This window comes from Stegostoma tigrinum, chromosome 17, assembly GCF_030684315.1.
Source record: "Stegostoma tigrinum isolate sSteTig4 chromosome 17, sSteTig4.hap1, whole genome shotgun sequence".
NCBI classification, from domain to species: Eukaryota; Metazoa; Chordata; class Chondrichthyes; order Orectolobiformes; family Stegostomatidae; genus Stegostoma; species Stegostoma tigrinum.
Window position 1 is genome coordinate 8,698,878 of NC_081370.1, and position 23,904 is coordinate 8,722,781.

The 23,904-nt window shown below is 40.1% G+C and overlaps 1 protein-coding gene and 1 non-coding gene across 9 annotated transcripts in view; both read left to right on the plus strand.

Annotated features, from left to right (window-relative positions):
• nap1l4b (nucleosome assembly protein 1-like 4b) overlaps positions 1–23,904 on the plus strand; it is a 105,236-nt gene that overhangs the window by 58,069 nt on the left and 23,263 nt on the right. For all 8 annotated transcript variants that reach the window (XM_059651922.1, XM_059651926.1, XM_059651927.1 and 5 more), the window contains 5 exons: positions 1,640–1,711; positions 8,011–8,150; positions 10,968–11,113; positions 20,861–20,886; positions 22,278–22,391. In XM_059651922.1, the coding sequence (XP_059507905.1) occupies positions 1,640–1,711; positions 8,011–8,150; positions 10,968–11,113; positions 20,861–20,886; positions 22,278–22,391 (498 nt within the window). The remainder of the gene's footprint in view (positions 1–1,639; positions 1,712–8,010; positions 8,151–10,967; positions 11,114–20,860; positions 20,887–22,277; positions 22,392–23,904) is intronic.
• Positions 8,593–8,723, plus strand: LOC125459584 (small nucleolar RNA SNORA54). Its single transcript, XR_007249051.1, has one exon. It is a non-coding gene; the product is annotated as a small nucleolar RNA SNORA54 (small nucleolar RNA).

Here is a 23,904-nt window from a genome sequence, read left to right on the forward strand (position 1 = left end):
ATGAGAAATGTTCGTCCTGGAGTTCATTTACTAGTGGTGTACTACAAAGATCTGTTTTGGGGCCACTGCTGTTTGCCATCTTTATAAATGACCTGGATGAGGGCGTAGAAGGATGGGTTAGTAAATTTACGGATGACACTAAAGCTAGTGGAGTTGTGGATAGTGCGGAAGGATGTTGCAGGTTACAGAGGGATATAGATAAGCTGCAGAGCAGAGAAGGGCTGCGAGGTGGCAAATGGAATTTAATGCTGAAAAGTGAGAGTTGATTCACTTTGGAAGGAGTAACAGGAATACAGAGTACTGGGCTATTAGTAAGATTCTTGGTGAGGATGAGCAGAGAGCTCAGTATTCATGTGCGTAGATCCCTGAAAGTTGCCACCCAGGTTGATAGGGTTGCTAAGAAGCAGTACGGTGTGTTGGGTTTTATTGGTAGAGGGATTGAATCGAGGCCATGCTGCAGCTGTACAAAACTCTGGTGTGGCCTCACTTGGAGCAAAGCATACAGTTCTGGTTGCCACATTCCACAAAGGATGTGGAAGCATTGGAAAGGATGCAGAGGAGATTTCGGGATGTTGCCTGGTATGGGGGGAAGGTCTTATGAGGAAAGGCTGAGGGACTTAGGCTGTTTTTTGTTAGAGAGAAGAAGGTTAAGAGGTGACTTAATAGAGATATACAAGATGATCCGAGGATTAGATAGGGTGGACAGTGAGAACCTTTTTCCTTGGATGGTGATGGGCTGGCATGAGGGGATGTAGCTTTAAATTGAGGGGGGACAGATGTCAGAGGTAGGTTCTTTACTCAGTACTAAGGGCGTGGAATGCCTTGCCTGCAACAGTAGTAGACTTGCCAATTTTAAGGGCATTTAAATGGCCATTGGATAAACATATGGATGGTAATAACTGGATCGTGTAGGTTAGACGGGCTTCAGATTGGTTTCACAGGTCGGTGCAACATCGAGGGCCGAAGGGCCTGTACTGCGTTGTACTGTTCTATGAACTATGGTATTTTGTTTGCTATTTTTGATCTTATTAATCTTTTTCTTTTTACTTTTAAGTGCTTTGTATAACTATACCCCCAGGTACCTTGTTCTTCACTCCATTTAAACACCACGGGTTAGATTTTAACTTCATCAAAAACTCATTCACTTAATTAAAATTGTCCTCAGGTGTCTAAGTAATAATGCAAGTTGCTTATTTTTGTCAAACTGTGCTACCCCTCAAATAATTACATATTAAAGTTTTTATATGCCAATTATGCACCCTTTCAGCAAGTCCAATAATTTACTATATTCTTGCATTTTGATGCTATCTTTTCTGACAACTAAGTTGTCAATTTGGTGCTAACTGGAAATGTTGAAAATTGCACCTCTTCGATTTATGATCCTTTTTACATACCAAAATGATCCCGGCATTGTGAACTTCAGCACCACTTTTGCATTATCCTGTAAACATGTTGTATTTTGAGTGAACAAAGGCAGAGTTGGTTGTTTATCAAGGATTTAGAGACACTTGGCATCAAAAGGAAATATCAATCCACAGAATATTGATGTGCATTGTCATTTCCATGCTTCTTCAGGGTCAGATATTTAACTTGTCTGGTTCTGATTATATTTTTAAACATCTTTATCTTTATTCTGCAGGAACATGATGAGCCTATCTTGAAGCACTTGCAGGATGTCAGAGTGAAGTTCTCAGAACCCAATGAGCCTATGGTGAGTATGTGTGTAAACGCATGCAGAAGTAAAGGATTTAGAATCTTGAAACTAATTCCTAAAGTCAAAAAAGGTGACGCATCAGGAAGTCTGACGTATGGAAAGGAAGTGCAGATCAATCAGTATCTGTAGCCAGGTATGAAGTGCAAGTTAAATTGGCAGAGGCAGGGAATCCTGACGTTTTCCCTGCATGCTGTGGAAATGTTACCCTTATACTGCCTATCCTTTCAGCAGATTCCCTGTTTGACAGTGTCTGTCTGTCTGTCCAGCTCTGGCCCTCCGCCTGTGGCGGACTATAGAAGGCTGGACCCAAGCGGGATATAATACGTGGGTGAATCTGATCCCTAACCGCAGTGAATGTCCGTAATTGGGGCGGGTAGGAGGAGGAGGTCTAAGGCTGGAGTACTAAAAGCATTTATGCTTCTTATTGGTTGAATGAAGCCCAGTGCAGTAAAGGAATTTGCTCATCTGCCGTCCCTTCAGCTACAGGCTTTCTGCAGACTGGGAAATCTGGGAAATGTTATACCTACAAAGCAGATTAAATCAGGACCTGCAGCCATATTGTTAGCCCACACTTGTGAGCTGTTTGGCTGAGCAGCCTTTTCTGTCCTGTTAAGTCCAAAAGTAGTGTTGGGTTGCATATCAAAAATCTGACCTCAACCCACCTTTCTTAGATTCACTGTCTTAATTCAGAAGGGCTTGCTGTAATCACTGGCGTGCATCAATCCATGCTAGTATTAGTGGGCATAATCACAGTGGAGACGAAGTCTTGCCTCTGCATTGAGGATACCATGCTACTACCACTATCCCAGTAGCACTATGCTAACTGGGATAGTTTTCAAACAGGTCTAGCAACTCAACTGGGCATTCGAGAGAACAGCAGCAGAATTGCATTCAATTGTAATTTGTAACCTCAGCCTGGTGTATTCACCATTCTACTGTTGCCACCAAAACCGGATGAAGCCTCCTTCAATGAAGATGCAACACAAGTCACAGCTTCTAACTGAAGCAGCCCGTATCCAAAAACAATGACCTTGGGCTGACAATTGTAAAGTAATATCTGTGCTCAATAATTGCCAGGCAGTGATTTGTGTCCAGCAAGAGAATGTAACCATCTTCCCATGACATTGCTGAGTCTGCCACAGTCAAGATATTATTCATTAGTAAACAAACTGGACCTGCCATAAAATTTATTTACACGTGGAAGTCAAAGGTTAGGAATTCTGTGCAACTCATCTGGCACAAGTCAACACTATCTCATACCTCCAGTATTTGCTCCCTCCAACACTGAGACACAGTAACAGTAGCATCCACACGATGCACGGCTATACATCACTTTCCAAGGCTGTGACCTCTACCATCCAGAAGGACAAGCGCAGCAAATATATGGATCAACAAACTGCGAGTACTCCTCCAAATCTCACATCCAGACTTGGAACTGTAGTTCTGATCCTTCACACTCTCACTAGGTTAAAGTTCTGGGACTGTATCCCTAACAGCACTGTTGGCGGACTCCAAACATGTGGACTGTCGCAGTTCATGAAGGCAAGTCCCCATCGCCTTTTTCAGGTGGAATTAGTGATAGTTACTGCTGTTCTGACAGCCCACGTCCCATGAAAAAACATATGTGCTAAATGGGTCTGCAAATAACACATGATCTTTAGTTCGATGTAGAGTGTTAGTTGTTGTTGTTGGAAGTGATGGACTGATGTGGTGAAGCGCTTCAAAGTCTGTGAAACCTAACTTGTTGACTGTTGGATTGTTTGTCTCTTTTAAATTGGATTTCATCTCAATGTTACATAAACTCCATGTGAAATCCAGTTTGGTTTGTGTAATCTGACCTCCTGCAGAGCTAAGAACACAATCTTAGAAAATGTCCCCTTGTTGGCCCAGAAAATTTGAAGTGGAGAAGACTAAGGATGTCATTTGGGCTATTAAAAGGGGAGCAAGCTTGGGCCGCCTTTTCCTTCATGTGCCTTGCTATTATTTCCCCCCTCTGTCCCCAGTTTTGTTCAGCTTCTACCCATTCCATTTGCTTTCCCCTTCTGTCCCATTTTCAGTCTTCACTTTCTCCATTTTTCATGTTGCTCTCCATTTATTGATTATATTCTAGCCTCACTCTCCGGCTCTGTTATCATCATCACCACCTTGCTATTCTCCCCACTATTTGCTTTATCAGTATATGAACTCTCATTTTCCTTCTTTAGCAAGCTGTCTGTTCAAGTGACACCCCATCAGCAACTTACCGTGCTGTTATATTCCATCTGCCCTTTCACGTGATCTTCCTTCCATTTTTAGCAGTCTTGTTCTGGCTTCTTAATTCCACATGTCTTTGCCATCTTGGCCTCCTGTTCATTTGCTTAGCTTCTTTGTCTTACCCTACGTATATCTGCTACCGTTTAATACGCTCTGCAGGTCCACTCTGCCTTTTTTTATTCTTCATCTTCGTTTTAGGATTTTGCAGAGAATATGTACAAAGGCAAGTGCTTTTGCATCTGAACTCTGGGTGGTGCTATAGTACAGTTTGTGAAAGATTCAGTCAGTGCCTCCTAATAAGTTTTTTTTTGTTACTTGTACTCATTGCAAGGAACTAACCCAGGTGAAGATGGTCTTCTGGCCCTCGAGAATTTAAAGAGCATACTAAGAATTTCATTAAAAATTTCTTTTAGGTTACTTCTATTGACTAACCTTTTATTTAATGTATTAATTATTACCAGATTTTCAAATTTGGATTCCTGGACTCTGGAATCCCAAGAGTAGATCCCAGAGGTAGTGGAAGGTAGAACGTAGAACAGTATAGCACAGCATAGTACAAGCCCTTCGGCCCACGATGTTGTGCTGAACATTTACCCAAAATCTAATGTCTATCTAATCTCCACCCCTACTTCATACTATATAACCCTGAAAAGTGTGAGGTGATTCATTTTAGAAGGACAAATTTGAAAGCAGTATACAGGGTTAATAGAAAGATTCTTGGTAGTGTGGAGGAGCAGAGGGATCATGTTCACAGTTCCTCAAACCTGCCACCCAGGTGAATAGAGCTGTTAAGAAGGCGTGTGATGTGTTAGCTTTCGTTAATAGAGGGATTGAGTTCAAGAGCAGCGAAGTTATGCTCCAGCTATACAAAAGCCTAGTTTAGCCACATCTGGAGTATTGTGTCCTGTTCTGGTCGCCTCATTAGAGGAAAAATGTGGAAGCATCGGAAAAGAAGCAGAGGAGATTTACCAAGATGTTGCCTGGAATGGAGGGAAGGTCTTACGAGGAAAGGTTGAGAGAGCTAGGGCTTTTCTCTTTAGAATGATGAAGGATAAGAGGTGACTTGATGAAGTGTACATAGAGTGGACAGCCAGACACGTTTTCCTAGGGTGGAGGTAGCCATTACGAGGGATCATAGTTTTAAAGTGAGCGGAGGTAGATATAGGGGAGGCATCAGAGCTAGGTTCTTTTCTGAGTGTGGTTGGGGTGTGGAATGCATTTGCTACACTAATGTTATTTTTGTTGTTATGGTTAACCAAGGTAAAATCTCCTTGAATGAGTTGCTGTCTGAATATGTGCCTGAAGTACATAATAGATCAGTCAGATCTAAAGTCTGTGTAGCCCTGCTTCATCTAAACATGAATATGATGGACAATTAACAATTAAACCATAAGATGAGACAAATATTCCCATCCTCAATGGGGAAGCCCAGAACATCAGTACAACAGACAAAGCTGAAGCATTCGCAACTTTCAGCTGTAAGTGTGGAGTAGATAATAACTCTTGACCTCTTCTTGAAATCCTGAGCAGCACAGATGCCAGTTTCCAGCTAATTTGATATGATATGATATCGAGGAGCAGCTGAAGGCACAGGATACTGCAAAGGCTATGGATCTCAACAGATTCTGGGAAGAGTACTGAAGACTTGTGCTTCATAATTTTCTGTGCCATGATAAAAAGTGTGGTTCCAATACATCTGCACTTCTGACATCCACACATCCGATCTGAAAAAACTGTGGGGCAGTCCAAACCCAGCTACTTAGCTGGCCTATCTGACAATATTTGATCATCATTTAAGTGGTGAAAAGTGTTGATGGTGTTATCAAGAGGCACTTCCTGCTTGTATAACCTGCTTACTGGCATATGGTTTGGGTTCCACCAATCCTGTTCACTTCCTGATCTTTATAGTCTCTGTTTAAAAATAGTCAAGAGTGGAACCCAGGCCTGAGATAAAAGTGACTACCTATGACATCAAGATAATGTTTGGTGGCATATGGCATTAAGCAGCCTTGGCAAAACTAAAGTCAATGAGAATGAAGAGAAAACGCTAATTGGAATGATACCTGGCACTAATGAACATGCTTGTGACAGTTGGAGGCCAGTCGTCTCAGCAGGCATTTCTCACTGCACTGACTTGGTCCCAACCATTGTCAGCTGCTTCATTCGTGACCTTCCCTCCATTGTCGTGTCAGGAAAGAGGATGTTCGCTCATGATTGGTGCCAAGCTTTGCATATTCATAACTCCTACCGAAGCAGTCTGTGTCCATGTACAGCAAATTAGGAAGAGATGATCATGCTGAATTTTCCAGTGACTTTGCTACTAGTCAGTTGAGTTGGATTCATCTCTGAGTAAAAGTAATGTCTTTAAGCCCTCCTCTTTCAGGATTTGACCTCCATTCGTGCTTTGTGGTGATAAAAGTAATGCATGTTGTGAAGTGTGGAGCAATAGAACGTCTGTAGCACTGTTGTAAAAGAGATAGAAGTTCTCTCGGCATTGATCCATGTATCCTCTTTAGTTTGACTTTTTAAAAAAAAGTGTATTTGTGCATTTAGCTTTCTGCAAACACAGCTTGAAGGGTCTGGCTCTAGCATACGCTGGCACTGCAAATCATGTGTGGCATGCCCTCTGTCTACACTTGAAATAGGACATCTGTACCATTTATGTCATTGTGCACCCACACTGCAAAAGAAATAGTGTGCTCATAGTTTGTTCCTTTCCCATGTCTTCATTGCTCTGCCTGCCTCGTGGCCCTACTTCCTCACCACACCTCTTACAATTATTTCTAATTGGTTGCTGTTTCTGTGCTGTAAACTTTTTTTATATCTTATTGTAAGACAAATAGTGGTACAGCAGGGATTAATTTTAACATTCTCGGCCTTGTTTTGAAATGCTTCCATGACCTTGTTCTTCAATCTCTGTAACCTCCATTAGCCTTCTCAACCCTCCAGAGCCTGTGCTGACCCATCTCTGGTCTCTTAAGCATCCCTGATTTCAATCACCCTACCATTCCAACACATTTTTTCTTCACTTGTGTTTTTAAAAACTAACCTTTTAACCAGGGTTTTGGTCACTAAGTTTCCTAGTTCCTCTGAAGTGCCTTATGTTAAACATGCTTTATAAGCATGAGCTTTTGGGGTGTATGTCCACTAACACTGACAGCTATCTCTACATATAAACATTTTCAGGGATCACTAGTTAGTAATTTTCCTTCCGAAGTGCAGTGAATTAGCTGAAATATTAATACAAATGTACGAATGGGGAAAAATAATTTGGACTCCTTGTTCTCATGATTAGAATAGCTTAACATACGTAGTGAATTATTTTGAGATAATGATAGTAAGGAACAGACTTGATCTGTTGGAATAGATGCTGAATGGAAGATACTAAGTTCTTACAATTTTAAATTGGGTGCATGGAAAGGGAGAAGTATGTATACTTTACAGATCCTTGAGGTGATGCAATAAAAAAAATCCCCAAAAGACAACAGCAACATCTTGATGTCCTATTGCTTTGTCAGGTCTGGATCAGTGTCTGCACAAGCTTGAGATATCAAATCTACATTAAAGTACAGAAATACAAAGGCTGGTGTCATTCGTGCTATCTCACTGTTGAGTGTAGCTCTTTAGTATCCTATCGCTCAAGTAAATTAAAATGGAGAAAAGCACTAAACAAAGTGTGAGCTACTACATTTTGATTTGAAAATTAGCAAGACATTTCACTTCCCACCATAAGAGGTAACAATGTGTAGAGCTGGATGAACTCAACAGGCCAAGCAGTATCTTAAGACCATGAAAGCTAAGTTGTCTGTGGATCAAAATGAAGAACCAATTTCAGTTTTAAGCCAAATGTGTGTTCTTTTATTTCATGGGTAATTTACTTCGGTGAAGGGAAGCGCGTATCACCTCACCATATGACCATTGCATTCTTTTCTTCAATGTAAAAACTGCCCATGTTCAAATTTTCTCCCGTTGGGAGTAGATGAAATGAATGGTGGAAAATTTTCTATTTAAGATTATTCTCATTTTAATGTTTTCTCCAACAGAGTTTTACATTAGAGTTTCACTTTGAGCCAAATGATTACTTCACAAATTCTGTATTAACCAAGACGTACAAGATGAAGTCTGAACCTGATGAGACTGACCCTTTCTCCTTTGAGGGCCCAGAAATAGTTGATTTTGTAGGGTAAGTGAAGGGTCATTTAAAAACCTGACGTGTTGTTATTTGTGATAACAAGGTGTAGAGCTGGATGAGCACAGCAGGCCAAGCAGCATCAGAGGAGCAGGAAAGCTGACGTTTCAGGTCGAGACCCTCCCTCAGAAATTTTTCCTACTCCTCTGACACTACTTGGCCTGGTGTGTTCATCCAGCTCTACACCTTGTTATGTCAGATTCTCCAGCATTGACAGTTCCTACTATCTGTGTTCTTATTTGTCACTCACTGACTTTTGGAATTAGCCAGCAAGTTACAGCTTTGATGTGAAAGCTCAGAAGTGGAATTATAGAAACTAGATCTAATACGGAGCCAGCAATGCTTTCGGGGATATGCTAAATGACATCTTCCTGTCCTGAAGTGTTTCTCGGAATAGAGTGCTCCTTTCCAAGTGATGTAAACTGGATTTTGTCTTCTGCACTGTTCGTAACCTGTTACTTGCCTTTAATCTCGCATCAGGTTCCATTCCAGTGCTACATTAATCCCAGCAATATTATCAGTTAACTGTTCATTGTACTGTTGACTTTTTCAAAGTTGGGAACATACTTATTTAAACTTTGCTTTCTGCATGTTTAACGCGCCTAAGAGCTCAGGAGGTTCAAATATTTGCTTTGATCGATTTTTGTTTTTTTTTTAATCAGCAGATGCATTTCAATGAAAACAATTCTTTCTTACAAACATTGAGACATTAAGACCAAAAAAAGTTGCATTCCAATGTCTGTTCAGGAAGGCAAGGCATAATGCTAAGTCATTTAATTGATCCAGTTCAGAGTGAATCTGTGACAGTTCACAGATAAGCTGCAAAGCTGGGCTGAGAGGTGGCAAATGGAGTTTAATGCAGACAAGTGTGAAGTAATGCACTTTGGTAGGAGTAACCGGAAGGCAAAGTACTGGGCTAATGGTAAGATTCTTGGTAGTGTAGATGTGTAGAGAGATCTCGGTGTCCATGCACACAGTTCCTTGAAAGTTGCCACCCAGGTTGACAGGGCTGTTAAGAAGGCGTACAGTGTTTTAGCTTTTATTAATAGAGGGATTGAGTTCGGAATCAAGGGGTTATGCTGCAGCTGTACAAAACTCTGGTGCGGCCGCACTTGGAGTATTGTGTACAGTTCTGCTCACCGCATTATAAGAAGGATGTGGAAGCTTTGGAAAGGGTGCAGAGGAGATTTACTAGGATGTTGCCTGGTATGGAGGGAAGGTCTTACGAGGAAAGGCTGAGGGACTTGAGGCTGTTTTCATTATAGAGAAGGTTGAGAGGTGACTTAATTGAGACATATAAAATAATCAGAGGGTTAGATAGGGTGGATAGGGAGAGCCTTTTTCCTAGGATGGTGACGGCGAGCACGAGGGGGCATAGCTTTAAATTGAGGGGTGAAAGATATAGGGTAGATGTCAGAGGTAGTTTCTTTACTCAGAGTAGTAAAGGAATGGAATGTTTTGCCTGCAACAGTAGTAGATTCGCTAACTTTAGGTATGTTTAAGTCATCATTGGATAAGCATATGGACGTACATGGAATAGTGAAGGTTAGATTGGTATGACAGGTCGGCACAACATCAAGGGTTGAAGGTCCTGTACTGTGCTGTAATGCACTATGTTCTATGTTCACGAGGAACAAAACTGGGAGACTTCATGTTTTGCTCCTTTTGGAATAGAAGCACAGAAAATAGAGACAGGTATAGGCCACTCGGCTCTGTGAACTTGCTCTGCCATTCGGTTTGATAATGGTTGATCATCCAGTTGGTATTCTGTTCCCACTTTTTTCCCTGACCCCATTTCTCTTTAGCCCCAAGAAACATGAGGTTTGGTTACGTTATATTTGGTTGTGAGTGGGGTTATAATAGTTACACTCCAGTCATAGGAACTGTTCCAGAGTGTATAGAATCTTGAAAGGTGCCCACCACGCCGCCCCCCCCCCCCCCCCCCCCCCCCCACCGCAACCTCTAGTTGCATCTACACTGATTTCCTCAGTTCCTCCTCATTTAAATACATAAACAGCTATTCTATTTGCCAAAGCATGCCTAAGATGATCTTAAATAGCAAGAGTTGGTACAGAGGTTCACTTCTAACTGAGGGTAAGCTATATTTTATAATCAACTTGACATCAGAATCATCTGTACCTGATATTTAGAACCCAAGATGAATTATCTTTGTAATAAGCCACAGTGTAAAGGTTACACATGTGGAGGTCACATAACCAAATGCTTAAGAAGTCTAATTCAGTGGCAGTGCCTTTACCTCTGGGCTAGAAAGCCTGGCTTCAAGTCCCACCTGCTCCAAAGGTATTTCGTAACATGCCTGAACAGGATCAATTAACTCGATGAAATTGCTCTTGATTTATTTCTTCAGATATCATGGTAATCATGTAGATATAAAGATATTCTAGCTTCTCTCTCCTCAAAAAAAAATGAGCACGTTTTCATCTTATGAATTGCTTTCCTGTGTTCGAAGAAGCGTGATGGTTAAATTCCAATTTGTGCCTTGTCCCAGTCCTACTCAGATGCTTAATGACACAGCTGTCTGTTGGTTTTAACAGCCAAGAAATGCATACTTCAGCAAAATTTAATGTTTCATTGGTCTTTCTTAATTCAAGAGATTGTACGCTGGAGAAACAAATGAATTTGGCCTTGGGAGCAGGTAATGATGGAATGTACACATTGTAGAGCTATTAATTACCAAAGGAGTTTGCTAATTGGAAAACAAAATGCAGTAAGTTTAAAATTTTATGAATACTTGTTTTGTAGGTAAATAATTCTGCAACATCTTAGAACAAGACTAATTTCCCTTTCTAGGTGTACTATTGACTGGAAGAAAGGAAAGAATATAACTGTAAAAACTATTAAGAAGAAACAGAAGCACAAGGGTCGAGGGACTGTCCGAACCATCACCAAACAAGTACCAAATGATTCCTTCTTCAACTTTTTCAATCCATTAAAAGGTACGGAGAGATTTTAAAGCATCCAAAATGCGAAATATCTATCTACAAAATGAAGAAAAATTCTCTGTGGAATCGTTTCTTTTTGACATCAGATAATTCAGATAGAGTCTGTGTACATGCAGATCCAAAAGTTCAGAAAAGCGTTGTTTTCTCTGATGTATCTCTCATGCTTCTGGAAAGCTAAGATTTCCAAATGCTTCTCAACAAAGAAACCTGAATTTGTATGCTTGATAATTTGTAGATTAGCATTTTCCAAACCTATTATCTGAAAATATGTAACTGGATAGTATGCAATATACACATTATAAATCTCCTGACACATCAAAATGTTGAAAATTTCCTCACTTCTGGATCACAGATAAAAATCTGTCAATTTTTGCACTCCACATGCAAGAGTGGAAGGGTTAAACTGTTAACACAGCACAACAATTATATTTCGTGTACACTTGAATCATTTTCAAAAGACCTGAGATTTTTTTGGAGTACTTCACAGCAAATTCTTTGCAACAATTGTGTCTGAAAGAAAACATCATAGAATAATCCTGAAGTCTACTTTGGAGAATTAGAAACTGAAGCATATGAAAGCATCTGTTAAATTTGGCATCACCTGCCAACTTTAAATACATGAGAACAAACCTTTAAAGCAGCTAGCGTGTCATCTCTTTGATTATGGTGTGAATCCTAAACCACAACTTACTAAGTGTCTCATTTGTTCAACACAAACTCCAACTTCATCCACCACTTCACTCAGGATAGCTAAAACATTTTGTTGAAGCAGTACTAATTCCCAAGAATATCAATTTAAGGGGCAAACCAGCATTTATACTGAGGGGGCGAACTCTCGTCAGCAAACACAACAGTTTAAGGATAAAGCTGCTGTACCAGTCTTAACTGTTTTGAAATAAACAGGAGTCGCAGATAGACAGGATAGTGAAGAAGAGTGGGTATGTTTCTTTTATTGGTTAGTGCATTTGGTGTAGGGGTTGGGAAGTCATGTTGTGACTGTACAGGACATTGGTTAGGCACCTTTTGGAATACTGTGTTCAGTTCTGGTCTCCCTGCTATAGGAAGCATGTTGTTAAACTTGAAAGGGTTCAAAAGAGATTTACAAGGATGTTGCCACGGCTGGAGAGTTAAAGCAATGGATAGAGGATGAATAAGCTGGGGCTATTCTTCCTGAAGCTTCAGAGGTTGAGGGATGACCCTTTATAGAGCTTTATCAAATCATGAGGGGCTTGGATAGTTCTTTTCCAGAGAACTAGAGGGCATAGGTTTAAGGTGAGGGGGTGGGGGGGGGGTGATTTAAAGTAACCTAAGGGACACCTTTATCCTACCAGGGTAGTGTGTGTATGGAATAAGTTGCCAGAGGAAATGGTGGAGGCTGATGCAATTACAACATTTAAAAGGCATCCGGATGGGTATATGAATAGGAAGCATTTAGAGGGATATGTGCCAAATCCTGGAAAATGGGGCTAATTAATTTTAAGGTATCTGGTTGGCTTGGGTGTGTCAGCCCAAAGGATCTGTTTCCGTGCTGTTCAGCTCAAAGATGATAACTAAATAAGGCAAAGTGCAGGACGCAGTAATATATTATGTAGAGATGAGGCAAAGGAGAAATTGCACGTCAAATCAATCTCAAAATCTGTCATTGATAATCATCAAAAGTGTAGGCTTGCTGTTTGATACTGAAAGTAAATAATGCAGTGAATGGAGTACTGTGTACAGAATAAGTTGGCATTGACATGTTTAATGTGCTTGGGGATGGGAGGCTGTAATTAGATGCTAGTGGTAGAGAATCTGGGTGGGACATGATCAAATGGAGGATGAAGGTAGGACATATGGTTCAATCTCTGTTTGGGTCAGCGAACTTAAGTATTGGTAAACTACTTCTACCAAGCATATTCAAAACATTATAAATTCTAATCCGTGATGTTAGGAATATATTGTAAACTCTAATATGACTTATTTTAATGCAGTCTGATATTAGTAGCATGTTAGCTAAGCATTTTGCCCCATAATGGAACAAATGGAAAAGTATTTTCATTGTAGTCCCAGGCAATATTCTTAACACTTGCTATTTGGCCATCTCTTTGCAAACTTCTTAATCCCGGTTGCATTTTTAAAGAAACAAAGGAATTTGATTTATGATTTTAAACATTTTCAGTGATTCATTTCTAAATGTAGCCTGCATCCGCAATTATTTTCAGTTCAGAGAAGATTTAGAGGATGCTAGCTGTTGTCAAGAATTTATTTCAGGTGGTCTTAATGCAGTTCTCTAAAAGGGCAGTGGGTTAGTAAAGAAATGATAAGCACACCTCCTTAGCAAGTGAATTTATGAAATGTGAAAATGGAGATGCGCTGCAAGTCAGACTACATTTGAAATGTGAGGAGGATGTTATGAGAATACAGGGTGACTTGGACAGGCTAGGTGAGTGGACATATGCATGGCAGATGCAGTTTAATGTGGATAAATGTGCAGTTATACACTTTGGCAAGAACAGGAAGCCAGATTACTATCTCAATGGAGTCAAGTTAGGTAAAGGGGAAGCACAATGAGATCTAGGTGATCTTGTACGTCAGTCAATGAAAGCAAGCATGCAGGTACAGCAGGCAGTGAAGAAAGCTAATAGCATGCCGGCCTTCATAACAAGAGGAATTGAGTATAGGAGCAAAGAGGTCCTTCTGCAGCTGTACAGGGCCCTGGTGAGACCACACCTGGAGTATTGTGCGCAGTTTTGGTCTCCAAATTTGAGTAAGGACATTCTTGCTATTGAGGGAGTGCAGCGTAGGTTCACGAGGTCAATTCCCAGAATGGCAGGACTATCATATGTTGAAAGACTGGAGCGACTGGGCTTGTATTCACTTGAGTTTAGGAGGATGAGAGGGGATCTGATTGAGGCGTATAAGATTATTAAGGGATTGGACACTCTGGAGGCAGGAAGCATGTTTCCGCTGATGGGTGAGTCCAGAACCAGAGGACACAGTTTAAAAATAAACGGTAGGCCATTTAGAACAGAGTTGAGGAAAAACTTCTTCACCCACAGAGTGGTGGATATATGGAATGCTCTGCCCCAGAAGGCAGTGGAGGCCAACTCTCTGAATACTTTCAAGAAAGAGATAGATAGAGCTCTTAAAGATAGTGGAATCAAGGGTTATGGGGATAAGGCAGGAACAGGATACTGATTGTGGATGATCAGACATGATCATAATGAATGGTGGTGCTGGCTTGAAGGGCCGAATGGCTTACTCCAGCACCTATTGTCTATTGTAATGGGAAGGAACAGTGGTATTTTGGGTACCTTTCACCATTCAAAGGATATGCACCGGAGCCATCCCTGCATAAATCTCAATTACTATAGCACTGGAGGTAGCCTGCTGTCTTTCACATTTGTGTTAACTCTCCACAAGAGCATTTTGCCTGGTGTTAGTCCAACCTTTTTACCTTTCTCCACCACACTTTTTTTTACAAGAGCAGGTCAGAGGCCCACGAATACTACAGCAAGTAACTCCAGCTGACACCCCAAAGCCTGTCCATGTACAAGTCAAAAGTGTGATAGGATGCCTGTGTCCAAATTTAGCTCATTTGTACTTCGTTTGGGGTCACCATACGTTTAGCCTTTATGCAAACCTTTTTGGCTCAAATTCTCACTTCCAGTTGTATTATTACCCCTTCTGAGCAGTGTGAAATATGAATTGTCTATCTAAAGCTGCAGTGAATGCTGCAATAACTAATATTTACAATGTATTCTTTAGAAGTAGTGAGACCTGTTGGCAGGTATTTCTGCTTTATTAAAATAAAAACCTCCTCAGTAATTCTGATAATTCACCTGTTGCCCCATTTTGTTAAATGTTAAAGAATTGCATATGTCTTTTAACTGCATGGCCTCTGTTGGATAAATGGCCTTATTTATACAGAACATATTATATTGAAGGTTGTATGATTAATGTCATTTATTTTAAAGCTTGGATTTCAAAGTAGAGATATATGCAACAAAAACAAAAGTTGCTGGTAAAGCTCAGCAGGTCTGGCAGCGTCTGTGGAGAGAAGTCAAAGTTAACGTTTCCTGTCTAGTGACCCTTCCCCTGAACTGATGGTGGCTTGGGAAATGGTTTATACGCAGTAGAATAGAATGTCCTTTATAGAATCAAATATCCTTTATTGTCACATCTACTCCAATGTAGAAGTACAATAAAAAATATTTAGAATGTCTGGCTGTTATGGGGCCATTTTAGGTACAAGTCCGTAGGTACAAACTTTGGATACAAAAGAGGAATTGAAAAGTAGTTGCATTACTTCAGAGTTTTTTTTAAATAAGTTAGAAATAAGACATCATTAAAGGATTGACATCACGGGTTAAAAAAATTTCAAATAAGCATTACATTGGTACGTGGTCTGACAGACCCCAGCCCAACAGTCATCCTCACTCCACTCCAAGCCTCCTGTCAGTTATGTACTGGCACTCAACTGTTCCAAGGTAAGTTCCAGGACCGCCTCCCCTGTAGTGGTCTTCCCCCCGGAGCTCACTCCCCTGTGCGCTGCAGGAAGGATGGGGAGAGGGGGTAATAGGTAGGGATAGAGCCCAAAGAGAAAAGAACAGTCATGTTGCTATTATATTAGACTGATCTCCCAATTGGTCCAGTCCAACAAATTGTGAAACCTTAAGACCAGAAGACGTTGGAGCAGAAGTTGGCCATTCATACATTGAATCTGCTTCACTATCAACAAGATTATAGCTAATCTAATGTTCCTCAAATCTGTTTTCCTCCCTTTTACCCTTAATGCTTAACTACCTTGATTTAAAAATCTGTCTCTGTCAGCCTTGAATATACTTGATGAACCAGCCTCGGGTGGTCGCCCACATGCTAACCAGGTCCGAGTCTGCTTAGCTTCCAACGATAAAGGACATGTGGCATTATCAGACTAGTGGAAATAGCTTTAAGCTAGATCACAGTGGATGTGAACAAATAATACTCAATAATTCAGAAATCAATTTTCATTCTATTTAAAATGCCATGTCAAGCAGAGCTGCCTTCGTCGCATTAACAGTCTTACAAGGGTGCATTAAATTGATGCATGTCTAACATGGAGCAGTATAAAGGAAAATTAAAAGAAATACTGCCCAAAAAATGAAAATTGGATTTTGCCTTCATATTGACATAGCTTCTTTGAAGTGATTTACTGTCTTAAAGAACTTACTGAAATTATGTTCCCTCAAAAACCAATATGTGAAATGTCATGATGTTGTATTAGACTGACCTCCCAATTGGCCTAGTCTGAGGAGTTGATACCTTAAGACCAGAAGACATACCTTTATGGGATTTTGTGCTTTTGACTTTTATTGGAGCCTAAAATGTAAAGTTGCTGGGCATAGGTGTTTTGTAATGAGTCATCTTTGAAACCTGTCAACACCTAATGCCAGTGTGTGCCACCCAACAACTCATGTTTGAGGTGTAGTTGAATATTGCAACTGTTGAAAAGCAAGCTTTTGCAACTGTAGCAGTGTTGTGAATAAACATATGGCAACTTTTCTGGAAAGGGTAGAGTGATAGTTGCAGTGTGTATTACTATGAAGAGCAAAATGATGCAGTTTAGAATGGTGCGCATTAACTGGCCACATAAAAATTATTTGTTCACACTCTAGACAGGTCGAAAACATTTATCTTCTAAGAAGTTTGAGATTGTTGAATTTACTTCAGAAGTAACTGAAATATTTCCTTTTTTGTGAGAGTAATGACAATACCCATTCTAATTCCACAATTTGGTGCTTGTCAGACAAAAAAATTAGTTACTTTATCAACTATACAGTCATGGCTTCAAGGTGGTATGTGTACAGAAGGCTTTATTTTGTGCTAAGTTCACCGTCCACACACTTTGTAAATCTGAGTTTACCTAAGTTGCCATATGGCAATGAAGACTGCCAACAAGTGTATGTAAATCATTAAAAGGTAGAATTCATCTTGTGACCATCTTATTCACATGTTCCCCTATCACGAGATATGCAAAGCAATCTGTTCTGAATAACTTTATTATATGCCACAAATCCTGTGACCTTTAAAATTTCTTGTGGATTGGCATGTTTTAATTCAAAGCTATATATTTAAATGGCCCCTAATTATTTTTAATAACCAGAGATTTGCTGTCCAGTTGAAGTGTGCTGGATTTGCAGTTCATCGGTCACCCTGAGTTAACCATATTAAGGTGGCCCAAATTTCTCCCTAACCCCTCAAGTTAGAGAGCTTAAACTCAATGTCAGCTGGATTTAAAACCGATCGTTGAGATAAAAATCTAATACCTGATGCACAATCTGGACTCTAATTGGAATTTACTGTCCATCTGTAGAAAGCTTTCTCATGTCAGGAAAACTGTTAGAAAACTATAGGCTAAAGCACATTCACGAATGAACTGAAATTGATTTTATTTTGTTGTAGAAATATAACCGCAGTTGAAAATAGACTTCAAATTTAAATTTTAGTTGAACTAGCAGTGAATTGGTTTAAACTGCTTTGTCAAAGCTGTAAACTCGAGGCTTTTTACCCAATATGACTTGCAGGTAGGTGCTTGAGCAGAAGTGAAAAATTAAACACTAGGGTATGGTTTGCCCTTTCGGAGAAAAAGCCAAAGTAGATTTCGAAGACTCTCTGGCTACACTCTAACCTGTCTTTAATTTTTAATAATTGACTTGTTAGTAAATATTCTGTTGTTCAATTTATATTATGTTTATTGTTAGTGTGGTTTAGTTTAGAATGTAAATGTGATGACTTTGGTGCATTGAAGTGGTGAAACAGTCTTGTGCAATGAATTATTAGCTTTATAGGAGAACAATTCAGGTAATCAAAGGGTGGGGAAGAAATGGAAACTTAACATCATAATATTTGGTCTTTGTTTCTGATTTTTCTGCAAAGTAGGTTAACCTGTCTTTATCTCGTCTTCAACAACAGTATTCAAATCACAAGCATTTGCTTGAGTTAGGAATTAAGGCCATTATTGAGAAGCACCGTGACTGCACATATTGCAGTTGTCCTTGTATATACAATACACATGCGAGCAATTGTATGAACAATTGGACTCGAATGCTGCAACGTAAAACAAGGCAGGAATTACACTGACAGTGGTAGGATCATGGAAGATCAGAATGACTGACTGTGGTGTGCATATCCACAGATCCTTGGATGTAACAGGGCAGTCCTCAAGATGGTTAAGGCAGCATGTGATACTGCATTCTGTACTTCCCCTGATAAAGGCAACTATATAAAGTTAGTGCACAACTGGAACACTGTGTACAGTTCTGATTGCGACATTATAGGAAGGATGTGGATGTGAGTTTGCTCGCTGAGCTGGAAGGTTCGTATTCAGACGTTTCGTCACCATTCTAGGTAACATCAGTGAGCCTCCGAAGCGCTGGTGTTATGTCCTGCTTTCTGTTTATCTGGTTAGGTTTCCTTGGGTTGGTGATGTCATTTCCTGTTCTTTTTCTCAGGGGATGGTAGATGGGCTCCAAATCAATGTGCTTATTGATGGAGTTCCGATTGGAATGCCATGCTTCTAGGAATTCTCGTGCATGTCTCTGTTTGGCTTGTCCTAGGATGGATGTGTTGTCCCAATCAAAGTGGTGTCCTTCCTTATCTGTATGTGAGGATACGAGTGTTAGTGGGCCATGTCGTTCTGTGGCTAGTTGATGTTCATGTATCCTGGTGGTTAGCTTTTTATAGGAAGGCTGTGATTGAGTTAGGGTTCAAATGACATTTACCAGGATGCTGTCTGAGCTATAAGGAAAGGTAAAGGCATAGAGCTGATAGGAAGGCATGGTTTTCATTAATAGAGTTCAATAAATAAGGCACAGTTTTAAGCAAAGAGGTAGAAGGCTGAGGGGAGAGTATGCAAGAGTGGTAAAATCCTGGAATTTGCTGCTTGAAAGAGTGAGTCAGAAACACTATTTAGATATTCACTTGTGTTGTGATGGCCTGCAGGGCTATGGGTCAAGTGTTGTAAAACAGGATTAATGCATTTGGATCTTGCAGTGTGGACATGATTGGCCAAATGACCTCCCTTTGTGTTGTAAACATCTGAACCCATTAGGGGACATCAGTGTCTTCAGAAGAAGAAATTATTGCTACTATTCATAGTCAAAATGTGCTGGGATGTGCTCAAACCAGGCAAGTGTACAGGCAAGTGCAGCCCAATGGTATCAATGTGGACTTCACCAGCTTCAAAATCTTCCCTTCCCCCACCGCATCCCAAAACCAGCCCAGTTCGTCCCCTCCCCCCACTGCACCACACAACCAGCCCAGCATTTCCCCTCCACCCACTGCATCCCAAAACCAGTCCAACCTGTCTCTGCCTCCCTAACCTGTTCTTCCTCTCATCCATCCCTTCCTCCCACCCCAAGCCACACCTCCATCTCCTACCTACTAACCTCATCCCACCTCCTTGACCTGTCCGTCTTCCCTGGACTGACCTATCCCCTCCCTACCTCTCCACCTATACTCTCCTCCCCACCTATCTTCTTTTCTCTCCATCTTCGGTCCGCCTCCCCCTCTCTCCCTATTTATTCCAGAGCCCTCACCCCATCCCCCTCTCTGATGAAGGGTCTAGGCCCAAAACATCAGCTTTTGTGCTCCTGAGATGCTGCTGGGCCTGCTGTGTTCATCCAGCCTCACATTTTATTATCTTGGATTCTCCAGCATATGCAGTTCCCATTATCACAAGTGTATAGAAATGATTACCATCTTTCCTCTGCCTTTTCAAACAAATAAGTATATGAAACACTGATTTAAATATCATTTGTGGATTTAAAAGGAAAAATCACTTCCCTTCTCAACTGGTTCCCAGTGTGATATGACAGAATATGATTTAGCTCAACTAAAGTCAACCATCTATAAATCCCTCTAAATTTGAGATTATGCATGCTATTATACATTCTGGTAATCTTGCCACAAATACACATTTAATGTTCCTTTCTCAGGTCTCGACAGCTGTCATGTACTAGAATGACAGCTTTGAGATGGAAAGCCCATTCTCCAAATACAAGGGAAATGAGGTGTGAGTGGAATTTGATCAGTCACGCCAATCAATTGAAGTAACAAAGGAATACAGTCAGCCCATGAAGTGCTTGTGGGAAATGCTTGAGCAGGAATGTGTACTTTTTAACATGTTGGTAATTTTGACTGATATAAAACAGTCAGCCAACAGGAAGCAGCACTGATTCAGTACTGAACCTAACAAAATAGAAGACACATGGCCTGTTTCAGTAGGGACAAATCAAATTTGCATTGCGGAATATGTTGAGATATTATTTGATTTGGTTTTCTTTTTGCTTTCAGCAAAGCATTTCTTGATCCATTCTTAAAGGCACCATTACAGGACCTGTTCATTTACAAGTTGGTCTTGAACTGAAAATTAGTTGAAACGTGTGATTTAAATCAAAGTCTTTAGTAATTGAACAGTTTGACCTATTTCAAAGTATCTAATTACATTGAATGAATTTCAAAAACAACATACAGGTCACATCAGTTTTGTTTCTGAATTCATGCATAACTTGGAGTTTACAAGGAATGAGATTTAATTCATTGTTAGTTCATTCATCCTTAGGTCTTCAGGGCTAGCTTTTATCAACACAGTCGATTAACCACTGTCAGTCTTTCAAGAAAATCCTCAATTTGCAGTGTTCCCCAGCACCATTGTTCCTTAACCTGAGCCAGCTACCACTACAGAAAAATAACTGACTTCTTTCTGTTTTGAACTTTCAGTTTCTGGACATGGTGAGGCAGAAATGGTGAGTACCTCAATGGTGTAACTAAAGAGAAAAGGGGTTGGTCCACAGCAGCAGACTGTTGATGCCCCTTAATTGTAATTTAAACTTTTTTAAAGGTATTGAATATTGCTGATTTTTCTGTAATGTGCTTGGTGTCATGCATCTGCACTCTGACCACTGCCAGTGCTACAGGGAGGTGTTTTCGGTTATATTGGTGCAGATGTGATCAGCTTTCCTATAGGTACCTGCCACTGTCCACCTCCGTAATGCAACAGTGCTGCTGACAATCAATGCTAAGGTTTTAATTCAGGTTCCGAATGTTATTGTTAACCAATTGTGTATGGCTGCTCTTAACAATATGTTCTCTTGTGAGTGTTATACATTGAGAATTGTCTCATTATGTTTCATTGCTTGAATATTTCTTTGTGGGAATTATAACTTCAGTTTTATGAATTTCAAATGCATTGTGGACTCATTACTTTTGTATGAATGGAACTGCTTACATACTCCCCACGTGATAAGGTGACCAATTGCTTGTACATCTGTCTATGTATCTTCAGGTTAATCCTGTCATAAGTCCTACTCGCAAGACTTTTCAAATCTGCTGATGTTAAGCGTTTTGGAGTGGTTGTCTAGTGACTGCCAAACAGATTTGTGATTAGCACTTTTAATTCTATAAGAGGCCTTAAATTTCCTTTTGCTTCTGCTCACAAATCCACTGCGATGGTGGTATAATTGTGGCTGGTGTAATTTTTTGTGTAATTTTGGTTTGTGATCATTTGAGCACACTCTAAACCTCAACTCAATTACTAGTGCCTAGTCCAAATGGAGCCTTGTCAACTTGAAAGATTACAAGAATTTAAAGTCACTTTATTGCTTTGAAAGGCCAATTAGAAGATTGTGAAGTATATTTGAGCATATGAATTAGGCGCAGGAGTAGACCATTCATCTCCTTGGGCCCACTCTAGCATTCAATAACATTTGAAAAGGTGCAGAAAAGATTTACCTCTGCCTTTTTGTAAAAACAAAATTCAAGGACTCTGGTATTTGTGTGACACAAATGTTACTGGCCACTTATCAATCTAAGCCTGAATGTTGTCCAGCTCTTGCTGCATTTTGACACAGATTGTTTCAGTATCTGAGGATACACTGTAGTCTTACAGTCAGATTAAGTGAATATACTGCAGTTGGCATGCTTGTATTAATGAGAAATTGTTGTTTATTCTGCAGACCAGCATCTAAGATCAATTTAGACAAAAAAAAATGCAGTATATGAGTGGAAACTTGCCGGGGGGAGTTTTCTTTTAAACTACTTGAAGTTTTTTGATATGAATCATAACACAAATATTGTATTGTGCTAACAATTGAGTATATTAAACTGATTGGATGCAAACTATTATATTGTTTCCTAGGATGAAGAGTTTAACTTAGCCACAGATTTTGAAATTGGACACTTTTTCCGTGAGCGGATAGTCCCTCGAGCGGTCTTGTATTTCACTGGAGAAGCCATAGATGATGATGAGGATGTGAGTACGTTGCTAACTTGTGACCAGTTATTATTGATAAGTGGTGAAAGTGAAAACAGTGTGGCACTCAAAAGTTGCATGCTAAGGATTCCATCGAATGTGAAACGATGTAACTACTTCCTTGAAACATTCAATGATCAAGCCTTGCACTCAATTTGATAAGTAATAGCAGATCTATGCTCAGTTGAGGATCTTTGTGCAGACCAAAATCTAATTTACATACTCTAGGGAATTTATTTTGTGCCTTTTAAATTAAGTGTTGACCATATTACAGAATTTTGAGGACAAACTGAGTGCCAAGTGAGGTAGGCAAGAATTTTGAAAATTCTGCGCTGCAGTAGCTTCAGGCCTTGCTGTCATCTGTAAAGTAAATGTAAGGTTTCTCGAAGGACCACTTAGAGGTAGGAGAAACAGACTGGTCAGAGCATCTTATTGAGGATGACTTTCAAATTCTGAATGAGGAGTAAAAGGGAATAGTTATAGCAGGGTATTGTAAGCTGTTGTAGACACTTACGAGTAACCAATAGCATGAGCCCAATGGCTACTTCATCCATTCAGTGCCAAGCTTCAGGACATCTACTCCAGGTCTGGAGAGCTTGGAGGGGATACTGTGAGATCTGCCAACATGTATCATGGAGGTACCAACTGTTACATAAGGGCTTTCCAACACCGTCACTGAATATGCTACAGTATATGATACAGACCTAATATGTGACAAAAACAGCATTATAAAGAAGCCAAGCCTGAAGATGGTTCTTTATCTTGCCTTCTCAATCACTCCATATTGAATCAAGCTCTTGGATGTGGGCATGAAAGATGGCAACAGTGACAAATGCGTGATCTAGAAAAGTGGCAGAAGTGAAGATCAAGAAGCAGCCCTGAAATATGTCGGACCCAAATCACGGTCTTTTTTTAAAGACCAGCTAGCAGCCAGAAGAGCCATAGATTTGAAGTTCAGTTGTGGAAGAAAAAATATAAACAGGAAAGCCTCAAAGAAGTGACCGAAACCAACTCTGAATCTGAATTTAAAAAATCTTTTAGTCACTCGTAGGGACAACAAACTTTTTCTTTATAATGGTGAGCAGTAAAAGTCTACCAGTAACCAAGGGAATAAATCCAGAATGTGCGTTCGTGAAAAGAGGCCAGTTACTAGACATCCAAAGTGGGATCAGTTCCTCAGAAATCAAAGGCAAGAAGAAGGAAAAGTTTTGGATGGAAACTAAAAGCTATGCAATGATGTGATAGTTTTAAGCTGTTTGACAACAAGTCTGGCAACAGGCAGATTAGGAAATTCTTCAGAAACAGACTGAGGATTGACTGTTTTTTTAAAAAAAAAATCAGGAGCCTTTTGGAATTTGAAATTTCAGTACATTAACAGTAAAACTTGTTAAACCTTTTTTGGTGAGTGGCAAGACTTCATTTCAGCCATTGAAATTTTATCTATTTAAATTGTTAAAAATCAACATTGTAGACCTTTTTAAAAATCTGATAACACGGTGTCGAATTCACTACA